Source organism: Melozone crissalis, unplaced genomic scaffold, assembly GCF_028551555.1.
Source record: "Melozone crissalis strain CALT ecotype California unplaced genomic scaffold, PUWL_Pcris_2 ptg000009l_1, whole genome shotgun sequence".
NCBI lineage: Eukaryota > Metazoa > Chordata > Aves > Passeriformes > Passerellidae > Melozone > Melozone crissalis.
The window spans coordinates 5,108,323-5,121,104 of NW_026535787.1; the positions used below are offsets into that span (position 1 = coordinate 5,108,323).

Here is a 12,782-nt window from a genome sequence, read left to right on the forward strand (position 1 = left end):
CAGCTTTACAGACCCAAGCACAGAGAGATAATTTTTGCCTACATAAGTGTGGGAAATGCAAGAATCAAGAGACACGGGGTCTTAAAAGTCCCCAGTGCTCACTGCAAGAAATAATTGTGCTTGTCACTTCACAAACACTGTAAGAAAGAATGCAAATACTGCAAAGGCAGCAATGGGGTTGTAGTTACAAGGTGATAAACCAATTGCTGCTCAAAGAAAAACCAGAAAACTACTTAAAACAACCAAATCTTTTAATTAGAAAGCAACAAACATGCAAACAGCAGGTATAGAAATTTATTTGAACCAACGTTTTTACTATAATGAAAGTTACTTTAAAACATTGATCCAAGCTCTCACATTTGCTGTTTAAGGAAAATATTGCACTTGGCATCATCTAGCACCCCTCATACATGGCAAAACATTTTAAAAACATTTTTGTTTATTTTAACTTGCACACTCTCCCCAAGTCATGCACACAGTCATTCAAAAAAACAAAAGGTTAGGTTATCCAAAAGCAATACCTCAGAATTGCACTAAAGCTCTGTAAGGAAAAATATAATTAATGTCTTATACAAATTTCATTGACTTCCAGGTGCTCACACACAAGTGTTGGTTACTCTTCATCTTCATTTTCATTCTCCTGGCCAGATCCTTCTGATCTGTCACCTTCCAATCGGTCTGCAAAACACAGATTTAGTAAAAAGAACTTGCAAAATTTTCTTTTTCTGGTAAATATTTATTACCTGTTGCCTCCCTAGACTATTACACAATGGGATATGTCTGTGGGTTTTAGGGTAGAAGAAAGTCTGTGTGCACTTACAGCAGAGAGTGGGTAGAAATGTTACCACAAGAAAGAAGAAAAGGAGAAATGCCCTTAAGGATTTCCAGGCATGAAAGCAAAATCTGTGTACAAAAGGAAAAACCTTGTAGCTGCTGACTGGCTGTCAGCACAGAAAAGATGAATGCAAGTATAATACTAAAATGAGATGGTGAGTACCAGGGACAGAAATGCTGTGCTGGGGAGCTGAAACTACAATAGCTACAGTTAGAAATGTGGATAGTCCAGAAAGTGGGGGATCACTGCCTGTCACTACAATACATCAGAAAAAGTGCCTTTGGATGTAAATATTTAGAGAAAGGCAAATACAGAAGTGTGTGAGGGAACATGACTGGCTCAAGAGCAATCACTCAAGCAACATGCAGTCAGGTTTAGAAACACTCCACCCAGCCATAACAGATTTTTGCTGAAATTGTTGTAGCTGAAGTGTTGGGCAGTTCTTTTAGCATTTCACTCAGAAGAGATAATGACAACTGAAGGAAACACAGGGGCATGGAGGTGCAGCACTGGGCTGGACACATGGCACCCTCCTGGCTCCCAAGGCTCACAGAGCAGCCAGATGCGAGAGAGGAGCAGCTGCTGCCACCAGGCACAGCTTCCTTCACACCTCACCCCTGCCAGCCACTGCTCTGCTCAGCCAAAGCCCCCAAATTCACTACTTCCCATCACTTTCACCTTCATCTACAGGTCTGTTGGGTTTTTGCCCCATATACCATGTCAGCCTCCCAGAACTTCATCTCCTTGCTTCCTACACAGTGTGTGATGTCGCTCCACTGTCCTCCATCTTAGGGTCAACCCACTGCACTCAGCTTCTCCAGCACCAACATCCAGTTCCCAGTGATGATTCTTCCATGCAACTCTCTTATCTCCAGTTTCAGCCCCATGGGAACTGGAGGGACGTCCTGCAGCCCTGGGAACAGCTGCCACAGCCTCAGCAATGCCTCCCACACTCCTGAATCTTCACACCTTCCTTCGCCCCTAGACAACTCCCACACTCACAGCCAGTCCTACAGTTCATTCCACTCCTCCCCAATAGTTTTCCCATCACACTCACTGGAAAGATCACTCCTGAAGAGAGCATCTAAAAATATATTTTGCTCTTTTCTTGAGATGAAAAAAAACAGCTGCAAAGATGTTGCAAGTCTCACAGCAAAGAAGCAATTCCTAAGTATTAAGAGAACCTTGAACAACCCTTGAATCTCCTCACCAGCCCCAAGTACAGCCACAGCAACTGAAGGTCTTGATGATTTCCCAGCCAAGCTGCTCTTTCACAGAGCAGTGCTGTGGACAAGCTCTTCAGAGGTCTCTCACCTGCTCTTATGTGATTCAACGAAGCCAGCATTCGGAGCATGAAGGAAGCTGGAACAGTGATGGTGTTTCTGGTCTCCTCCAGCATTAATTCATTACGAGTTATAACCTGCAGGCAGGGAAAGGAAAAAACCAGCATCAGAAATAAACACAGAATTGTACTGCATTGACAGGGGCTTGTAGATACGAAGTTTCTGTGCAAAAGCTATTTTACAGAACCCAAAATTACCATAAGGGAGGAATATTTTAATAATTGCTATTGAATGCTGTTGTCTCTGGTAAGAAAAGTCAGCCAGTGGACTCTGCCTGCAGGTGTCCAATTATCTGTCTAAAGAATATTCCAGTAAGATCATGGTTCCATTGTCCACATGCACGGCAGATACTGAGATAGTGACTAAGAAAAACTTTCTAAATCTTTCATGAAGTAAAGCAGATTGATGAGAGAAAGAGCTGTTTCCAAATGGCAACTGTTGTAGAGAACAAAGTTCTAGCACCAGTGCTGGCCAAGAATGTGGGAAGGAAAAGAGATGAGGTTACCCTCAACTCCTACCTTCATGCTGCTTGAAACTTTTGGAGAAAATCCAAGGAACACAAGCCATTTCTATCCCACTTCAGGAACATTCTTTAGCTCCATAATTCTTTGTAAACAGAGCTACAGCTTGCCTCTAAATGACTTGAAAGAGCCAGTTCCTACTGTCTCATTTTCAAGGAAAAAAAAATCCACTAATGAATACTTTAATTTCTCTTCCTCATTCCTTCCTCATGGTACTTCCTTGCCATCCTTCTTTCTTCCTCCATAAATTTTAATCCCACACTGTAGGTTATCCCACCTTTTAGACTATATTCTTTTGTTATCATTAAGCACAAGAATTTCTTTAGGTAGAGACAAGTCATGACCATTTTCAGTCTTTGCTCCCAGACCAGCTGCTGTAAGACAGGAAAATAATGAAATTCTTGTTCTCTCTGAGACTCTTCAAGTCTGTTCCTCGTGTGAGGAACATGTTCTTGCAAATGTTTGCAGTTTCTTCTCCCTTCCCAATCAAAGCACCTCTTTTCTGTCATTCCCACCTGTTTGCCAGGCACTTGGCACAGCTGATCCCTCCCTAACAGGAGCAAACTGAGAAGGCAGCAGGCTGTTCTTTATTCCTCTTTCACCCCATATTTCTGCAGTGGATCATCAATAACCCCCCTGACAATATGGTGCTGAGGCTTTTTCTCCATTCAGAGGTTTGTCCTCATCCCCACCGTCTTTCCCTATTCACTGAGGTCATGGCCTCTCTCAATTTTAAATACATTTCTGTATCTATATGGAACTTCCCTCAAACACAGTGTTTTCTTCTCAGACTTCCCCCCTTCTCTGGAAAATTCAGTTCAGGTATGTTGGACACTTGTTCCAGCCAAACTTAACATGCTGAGAATTATTTTATTGCTATGAACATCTCCTGTCCCCTACATAGGTCTGTCAATACAGGGAATAAATTAAAAAACAAAAACCATGTAAAATTACAAACAGCACTGCAGTCAATTCTTCTGAGAGTTCTACATTTTTATTAAAGAAAACATAACTGTCTAAATAATTTGCAATTATTAGAAATAAAGGAAGGGAACTAAAGTACAATAATTAATTTTAGCACACAAGCAATACTTCTAAACCCCAAAGGCTCCAAAACATGTCACAACTAAAGCTGTCACACAATATGCAAGGAAGGGTCTCTTCACTCAGTGCTAAAATAATGGCAATGGTTCAAAACTCACAAGTGGATGGTTTGGGGTTTTTTTCAAGGGATAAGGGTTGTGTGTTTCTCTTTGTTTAAAATATATTTAGCACTACTACAGAGTAATTAAATTATTTAAAAATGCCCAGTCTTCTCTTTCTGTAGTGCCCAAGAGATTTCACAAAAAAAGCCCTCAACCTGACCACCCCATAACCAAATCTGTCCTATAATATTATTTACAGAAAACCATATAACATTTAGATACATTGTGTTATATAAATCACTCAAATATGATTATTCAGCAGTCAGCTATATGGTCACCCCAGGCCAGTTGCTATATCCAGTTATTGCTCTGAGGGCAACATGAAAATAATGAGCTACATAACTTCACATTGGACTTTTATAACTGATTGGGCTTGCAATATTTGCTTTATTCCATGAGGTTCCCATGTGCAATCTTAACCTTTAAGTCCCTTTTATGTCACTGAATATTTAATAGGATTGATTTTTGTACTCTGTGCTTTTCTGTATATCCTTGTATTACCTTCAGTTTATTTTCCTCATTTTCCCTTCATTTATTAGTTTAGAGACAGGCACTATGTTAATTTATTAATTCCTGCCAGTTTTCCTTCTATATCTGAGTGTTCACACTTCTTCCAACTCCTTTCATGTACATAATAGCAGATCATGTTATATAATTTCTAGGAGAGCTGAGGAAATGCAAAGTGCCAAGGATATGAAAGTCAGCTGTTCTGAAGGGCAGCTTTTTATTTGTAGCTCATTTGCTGAACATTAAATAACACTGCTAATTCAATATCAGTAATTTGTACCAGAGGCTTTTATAGAATTAAAGACACAACATTACCATGAAAAAGGAGGAAAGGTTCTTACCTCATCTGCAAGTTTTCTGTTAAAAATCTTGGATTCTTCCAGTGGTGACCAAATTTTTATATCATAATCAATACCCGAAGAGGCCAGAACTGGAAGTAAATAACAGTAATTCTAAATTAAATGTGTTATGTTTATTGGTATTTTCTGCTCTTAAATGGAAGAAAAATATTTCACTTGAAGCATTTATTTGCAAATGTCAGATCTCATGCTGAACAGAGCTTGTAATTACCAAGTCTCCACATGAGGTCTGCTCCATAGATTATTTGTTTTTGAATCTATCCATATAGATATGAAGAAAACAAATGCAAACATCAAGATTCCTTGTTTTAAATTTGAAAAAAATCACCGAAATATACAAAAGATAGAAGCAAAAAGTAAGAGCAAACCCAGCCACTACTAATCCATTTCTGCTGATAAGTATATGCATTAATAACAAAGTTTTAGAATTTGTAGATCCAGTACAAAGGCAGAACCAAGATAATTTCAAATGCACCTTTGATAATTTCAGTGAATTTCAAGTAAATTTACTTGGTATTTAAATATAAAGATGCAAGAGATGTTGTTATAAATAAACTATGAAAAATAGGAAAAGCTGCAGAACATTCTCTAGATCATTGCACAGCAGCCACTGTAAGAATTAAAATTCCATGGAAAGCTCTCAGTAACTGGGAAGCTGAACAAGAGTAACTGTCCTGGAAGGAGGAAGGATGAACTCTCTTAGTGGTGACACCTTCAGAGTGTGACACACTCCAACAAGACATCAGCAAAGCTACAGGGCACTTTGAAAGGTGCTTCCAAAGGGAGTATCCAGCCCAGGACCTTTACAAGAACTCAATTTCAAAAAAAAAGTTCAAGGCTTGTAGGACAATATTCTACGTTCCCCTAAACTATTTGAAAAACCTCCAGCCTTTTTTAGCATTATTATAACAACTTTACTTGCTAATTTACTAATAGCTGACTCTTACTACACAGCCAGGTAAGCTGTGAAAAAAAACAAACCTCACAAATACTTTCCCTGACTGTGTCAGAGGCTGGAGGATGGTTCAGATTTCCCAGCTACATGTGATTCCTTCTACTGCTCTGGTCCATCTTTTCTATGAAGGATTTCGTCTAAACACAAATTATTAGGATTCCTATGAATTTTATTAGCTATTCTAATCTCACAATGCCAGTGAGAGGGAGACACCCACTTCCACTGCATTTTTTGAATAGAGCCAAAAAGAGACCAGATTCCAATATAATTTCCAAATATTGCTGGCATTTCAGCAACCCCATATTTCTCTCATTAGTGTCATAGAAAACATTTTATGTGTTGAGGGCAGCAAAAAATTGAGATTCTTCTTTTTACATCTGACAGTATTTCTATAAATTCTGTGCCAGGAGTAGTTTGATTTCAATAAATTTTTGAGTAAGAAGGGATTTAAGGGCCAAAGGTCATTAGTAAGAAACAAAATTAAAAGCACTATTATCTGAATTATACAGGGAAATATGAACAACATCTCACTAATCATTGCATTGCTCTGTTGAGACAGAGTTTAGGACTGAAATGCTCTAGTGCAGATAAGCTGGATGTGCAGAGAGTGAGAATGCTGCCCTTACTGGGGTCAAAGGGGTGAGGCTGCAGGCAGTTCACCACGTGGTTGTCAGCCTCCAGCAGCATCAGGTGCTCAGCAGTGTGGCGGTCCCAGATGAAAATGTGGCCACAGTCTGAGCCACTCATGACAAAGTTGGATCCCCAAAAGTTGGCTTCCTTTATCTGCAAGAAAAGCAAAACTTTGTAAGGCCCAGCCAGTGAAAAGAGCACACTCCTGTGTCTGTACGAACAGTGCTGCTGAAGGAAAGCTCAGCCCATGCAGAATTGAGATTGAAGAAATTTTAAAGGAAACATTTAAAGAAGAGTGATTTAAAAAATGAGAGTTTAGGAAGTTTTAGATTTCCTGAGCAAAATAGCTGCAAACAGGAAAAAAAAAAGAGACAGGAGTTGGGGCAAACTGAACAGTATAAAAATAAATGTCAGTAGATCTGCCACTTTCTGAAGTCACAGAAATTATACTGGAGACAGGGGTATGCAAAGGAGTTTTTAGGAAAAGTTTGGCCAAGTTAAAGTTTGTGACAGGCTAATCCATTGGGCATTGGGGGGGGGGGGATTTTCCACTACAGAGAAACAGGAGACAAGACAGAAGCTTGTGATACCCTCTTCAGAAATCCCTTCTGATTTTACTCAGCATAGGACCTCAAAATAACCATTGTGAAATGACATAAATTTGCTATCCTGTGTCCTCTACAGGTGAGAGGCTTCATGGGGTGGCAGAGGGAGCAGGGACATTGCTTCAACAACAGCCAGAAAATTCAGTCACAGTCACAAATGTGAGCTGAGAGCTCCAGAGCACTGGTGTTTGTGCTGCAGGAACAAGCCTGGAAGGCTGAAATGTAGCTTTGGTAGCCTTGTGTGTAGAATGTTATTTTGAGAGCCAGCAGTGCCTCCTACAAACTCTTTTCATTGACATCCAAGGGGCAAGAGAGGTGCCTGTGCAAGCAGGAGCAGCCTGGGCAGCAGCTTGGATTCACACAGAGCCTTTACAATGCTGGAAGTTCAGTTTGGCATTTAGGAGTAACTCCAGCAGAAGGGACAGAATTTTGAGTTTGAGACTATTTACACAGAACCCTGCTATGAATTGTTTTCCAGCTAAGGCTCTAAAGAGGGCCATGCCTGGATCCTTATCTTTCTTTTTGCAGACATCCCTCAGAAAATGCCCTGAAGAGAAGGGCAGAGACGTTGCCTTGCTCTGTGCTTTGCCTCAGCTACCTTGATACAGATTCATTAGGAAATTGAACCATTATGCTGTTAGAAATATGTGGTTTATTTCCAGCATAAGTATGCCCAGGTTTAAATTTCAGGCTTGGTAGATCTTTGTCTATAGAATATGTCCCAATGACTGCAGTCAGTGCAATAAAGTCATCCTGATGTCTAAAAATAAACCAGAGAGGCTGCATTCCTGTAATGAATTCTGATGTATTAATCTTTCAGCAGCTTTTGTCTTATAGCTCCTTTTAATACATATTTTCATTATCCTGTTACATCTAGATTATCCCCAATAATAAAAGAAAATTAATTTTCTATTTTAATTTTCAATCATGACCTCTTCCTGTGTCATGTGTGTTCTCTTACTCATACTTCTCAATACTCATAAAACCTAATTTTAGCTCCCCAGAAATGAACAGAACAGAAATTCACATTTAAAAATTTTGGTTTTCAAACATTTCTAAAAGTCATTTTTTTTAAAAGCAGGACTATAAAAAAAATGTAAGATTGCCAAATTAAGTTTTTAAAAGTAAGGAAGAACCAGAATTATTCCATTTGCTTGCATAACTTGAATTCACTATATATGCATATACACACACTCATATGTGTGTATGCACATGTAAAAATTATATACATAGATATATAAATGGTTCATGTAATTGACAACACAACTTTATCCCTGGGCTGCTCAGGTGTGTAGGAAACAAAGCTTTTTTAAGCTCTCTCCTTCATAAATTTGAAAGGGAAAAATCATTAGCTCTTGCCTTGCAGGAATGAGGGCATTACTTAAACCAGCAGATCAAAAAGAAGTTTGCAACCATAGAGACCAACAGGGAAAACAAAATTACATTTTCTTTCATTCTGTGCATTCCTTGCCATAGGTGCTTGTGTGAAACAAGGGCAAAAAGACCAAGAAACCAAACAACAAAATCTCTTAAATAATCTATATAATAACAGCTATGCAGACAGAGACTGAATTTAGATGAACTCACTTTTAGTACAAAGTGCCTGATGCCAGGAATTTTAAACTAATCAGGGTTTGATCAATTCAAATACATTTCTGTAATACAGTGCAGAACTCCTTGTCATTAATCAAAGTGTATTCTAAACCCTGTTGCTTATGTAGACTGAAATATGAATTTAGTCAAGCATTTTCCCCAGTGTAATCAAAGCTATTCACACAAACCCTAGAAAATGGTTTTTTGGGGGTAAAGGGACTACTCCTCTCATCAGCTGCAAAATAACACACCAGCTATTTCTGCAAAATACCACCTAGAACTCAGAACTTCACATCTTCAAAATATTGCAAAAACCAAAAAGAAGAAATAGCAAGGAAAGCAGCATCTGTTTTTCATGCATTATTGCTTTACAAACACAGTAACTGCGTTTTTCTTAAAATACAGGATTTTGTGTGAGAAGTCGAGGCATCTAGTAGCTAAATTGTAATTTAATAACTAGCACTCCTTCCTTTTTGTAATTCAGAGATATTAAGGTTCTTCAGAACTCTGATTTGATCCTCACTTTCCCTTCCAAGCTCTTTAAATTGAAAGATTAAATACTAATTTTGAACAGCATGGAAGGGAAAGTGAGGATTAAATCATAATTTGGGAAATAGGCACATTTTACGCAACATAAGCTGAGAGAGAAAATGAAAAAGAAGAAAAAAATGAAAAAGAAGAAAAATAGCCCAAATTTCAATGGATGTTAAGAGGAGAGAATCTTAAACTCAGGAGTATTTCAACGCCATTCACAGTGGCACGCGTCACACTAATGTTAATTTTCACAGAGCAATTCTGTGCCTTGCAAGTGACACAGAAGGCACAGTGCTTGCAGAGCACCCCCAGATCCCTTTGGGCAGGGCCAGCAGGGGCAGTGCCCTGGGGGAGCCCCTGAAGCCCCAGCCCCAGCCCCGAGGCCGTACCATGGTGCGGGAGTTGCGGTGCCCTTTGTAAACCATCTTGATCAGCGGCCGCCGGATGTTCAGCGTCTCCAGCTCCTCCATCTCCTTCCTCTCCTTCCTCCTCCTGAAGAGCTCCTGGATGCGCGCCACAGCCGAGCGTCTGCGAGCCAGAGAGAGCAGCACTGAGAGCCCAGGCCCTGCCAGGGGCTCCCAAACACCAGCATTAGGCACTCCACCACATTCTCCATCAGTTTGACACAGACATCAGCATCATCCCAACTGTAAAATTACAGACGTGAATGTTTTCCATCCTGGCTTACAACAAGAATAGCATGCAGGACAGTGGAATGGCAAGTGATGCCAGGTTTTGTTCCCCTCCATAGAACAAACTTCAGCTGCTGGCAAAATTCACATGCTATTTTATTTTCATCCTCCACCCATACTGAGGTAGCAAAATTCTGTAGTGGGAAAAAAAAAAAATCTATGCCAGAACAGAGCAGAAGTTTTTAAATTTTAAAAAGCCATTAAGGATCTAATGTGTCTCTCAGTGTGATTTAGTTTTTTATAAGATCAAAAATTTTTTTTAAAAAAATCTATGCCAGAACAGAAGTTTTTAAAAAGCCATTAAGGATCTAATGTGTGTCTCAGTGTGATTTGGTTTTTCATAAGATTTTGTCCAATGTATTTCTCATCATTATTTCTCTATAACAAGATTCAAGATTTAGACAGCTTTTAAGAAGTTCCTACTAAGGAAAACATAATTTGAGATCAATTATTGGAGCACCTATCCTATATGGTAGCAGTAAGGTTTACAGCTGGAGATTTCCTAAAATAACAGAGGAAAAAACAAAAGCCAAATTATGCAATTTGTTTTGTGAATGTTTAATTCCAGGAATTTAATTTTTTATTAATCTGTGAACAGACTTTGGCGTCAAATTTTTCCTGTTTAGCTGTTCAGTTTGCAGATCGCCATAATTCCAGCTATGACCAGATAGTCACATCTCAGTTCTTTTTCTTCTGTCATTCCTTGTCATTATTAGCTTTAAGGTCCTGAACAAAGTCCAACGGGAATGTCACTCTCAAGAAGAAGCAGGTACAGATTTTAGCAGAATGCAAGAGTGAAATTATCACAGCAATTTATATGATCCTAAAAATTAAACTGATGCAGGAACCTCACTACACTGCTGCCCAAAAGTAACTTGAATTTGTTTCTAAATAATGTTTTCCAATGTTTTAGTCACTGAACCTGGAGACTCCAGCAGCAAGTCCTCTACTCCAGAAAAAACCCCCACCAGATCTATCTCATCACTAATTCTCTCAGGCAGTGATCTGCTTAGATTTTTGTCCAAGTTTTTGACACAATTGAAAGTTGCACCAAAAAGTTAAAGGTGAAATCAATATTATGCTACAGCTAAGCAAAGGAGAATGAATGTAAGTCATTAATGCAAATTTATTTACTATAAAAACAAATAAACGAATGAACCACACAGTTTTACTAAGACTGATCACCTAATACAGCTAAGCTTTCCAAATAAATTTTAATACTTTTTTTATAGAAACCAGAAGAGTTTTGAAAGCACCAGCCAATAGATCCACTTAACAGTGTGCTATTGATTATAATAAATTTCTCAGATGTTTGCCTAGCAAACAGCACCAGAAAAAGTAGACTACTACTACTTTCTTGGTGAGAGTTTTCTATCCTTTCAATCCCAAGACAATTTCCTGCTTCATCTTTTTTATACTACAGTAAATAAACACACTGTATTTTTTAGTTATTCCTTTTAATATGCCAGCTTTCAACTTTAATCTTCAACAGATTTAAGAGAGTTCTTCACAACATCTTCATACAACAGAGGAGTAGAAAAAGAAGTCTATGTTCTTTATCTACTGTGCTTTAAAGATCACTGAGTTATCCTCCTCACCAGTTTGCTTCTACATAAAGGAAAAAGGGTGACAGACACATGATAGGCTGCATCAAACACTTACAGAAACTTCATTCTTTGTGCAGATTTAGGTTTTACTTGCTTTTAAAAAAAGATGGGGTTTCTGTGAGAAAGTAAAAGCATCTATCATTTACTGTGGTTCCTTTTTGTAATTTTGGTGCATTTATTTACCTAAATTAATTAAAGATGTGCAGTGAAGAGGCTGGGAAGTTAAACATCATTAGGACTGAGAGAGCAGTAGACTTGTCCAGCTGTTTCAGAAGGGTTACTTGCTGGACAGCAGTAACAAGTCTTGGGATTAGAAGATGATATTAAAGTAGCTAATTGGTAAAGCAAAGTACCAATTTCTTGCACAATTTTTCATCCAAACATCTCTATGAAAATTGATCTCCTCTTCTCCATTTCCCTAGGCTGAAATATGCAGACATTACAAAAAAACCTCAGTACGACTCAGCAATCAGAATCATGCATTTTTAAATAAGAGCAGAAGCACAGAAGCAATTTTTGGTTAAAACTGTCTTTCAACTAAATGGAGCTCTGAATTTAACCTCCACATTTGGGGCCTCATTTCAAAAGGCAGGAGTGGATTTCTATTTAGTTTCCTTGGAAGCCAATGATTACCTTCACCAGGGAGAAGGCAGCCAAGCACACACAGCTGTCATACTGGGATTGAGCTTTGCAGAAAGCAAGAACATGGCAGAGGCTAGTCTGCTCCAGAAAACATAAACATGAGCCCAATTTAGTGACATTTCAGAAGAAAGATCATTACAGGAAAAAACATTACAGGAAAAAACCCTCTCTCTGAGATAACTACAGATTTTCTAGAATTATTTTTAAGTCATACACGCGCAAGAATTTTAAAACCTGACATAGCTGTTTTCATTTGTATTTGTGATGAGCAATTCCTGCCTTTGCCAACACAAACACAGAAGCAGCCTCATCACTTGGAGCATCAGTGGGTACAGAAGTGTGCTGTGCAATTTGAACTGTTCTGAGGTCAGCTTGAGCTGAGCCTGGCTGAGAGCTGCTGCTTCCCTTCCACACTGCTCTTCCAAGCACAAAATGTCAGACAATGGAATTTAACACATTGAGTTGGCTCTCCTCAGGCAACCCCATCAATGGGTACAGCTCTAGGAAGTATTCACAGAGCACTGCTTTTCCCTTTATGATCAGCCAGGTTTAAAGCCCTCAAAGTTAATAGTTGTAATTAATTATCAAAAGTCCATTTAAATTAAGCCCGAGATTAATGGAGTAGGGATTCAGAAGTGAAGCCATATTTTTTTACTTAAACATAGGTTCAAGATAGGCAAACAAAAAAACAAACCCACAAAAATTCTGTGATGCAAACTGATCCACAGCTATATATTATAAATGGAGAGAAATG

The 12,782-nt window shown here is 38.8% G+C and overlaps 1 protein-coding gene across 4 annotated transcripts in view; it reads right to left on the bottom strand.

Annotated features, from left to right (window-relative positions):
- Positions 1-233: 233 nt before the first annotated feature.
- Positions 234-12,782, bottom strand: part of DCAF6 (DDB1 and CUL4 associated factor 6) — a 73,881-nt gene continuing 61,332 nt past the window's right edge. For all 4 annotated transcript variants that reach the window (XM_054270249.1, XM_054270248.1, XM_054270247.1 and 1 more), the window contains 5 exons: positions 9,477-9,615; positions 6,352-6,508; positions 4,753-4,841; positions 2,150-2,255; positions 234-678 (listed from right to left, as the gene is read on the bottom strand). In XM_054270249.1, coding sequence (XP_054126224.1) covers positions 614-678; positions 2,150-2,255; positions 4,753-4,841; positions 6,352-6,508; positions 9,477-9,615 — 556 coding nt within the window. In that variant the 3' untranslated portion in view covers positions 234-613. The remainder of the gene's footprint in view (positions 679-2,149; positions 2,256-4,752; positions 4,842-6,351; positions 6,509-9,476; positions 9,616-12,782) is intronic.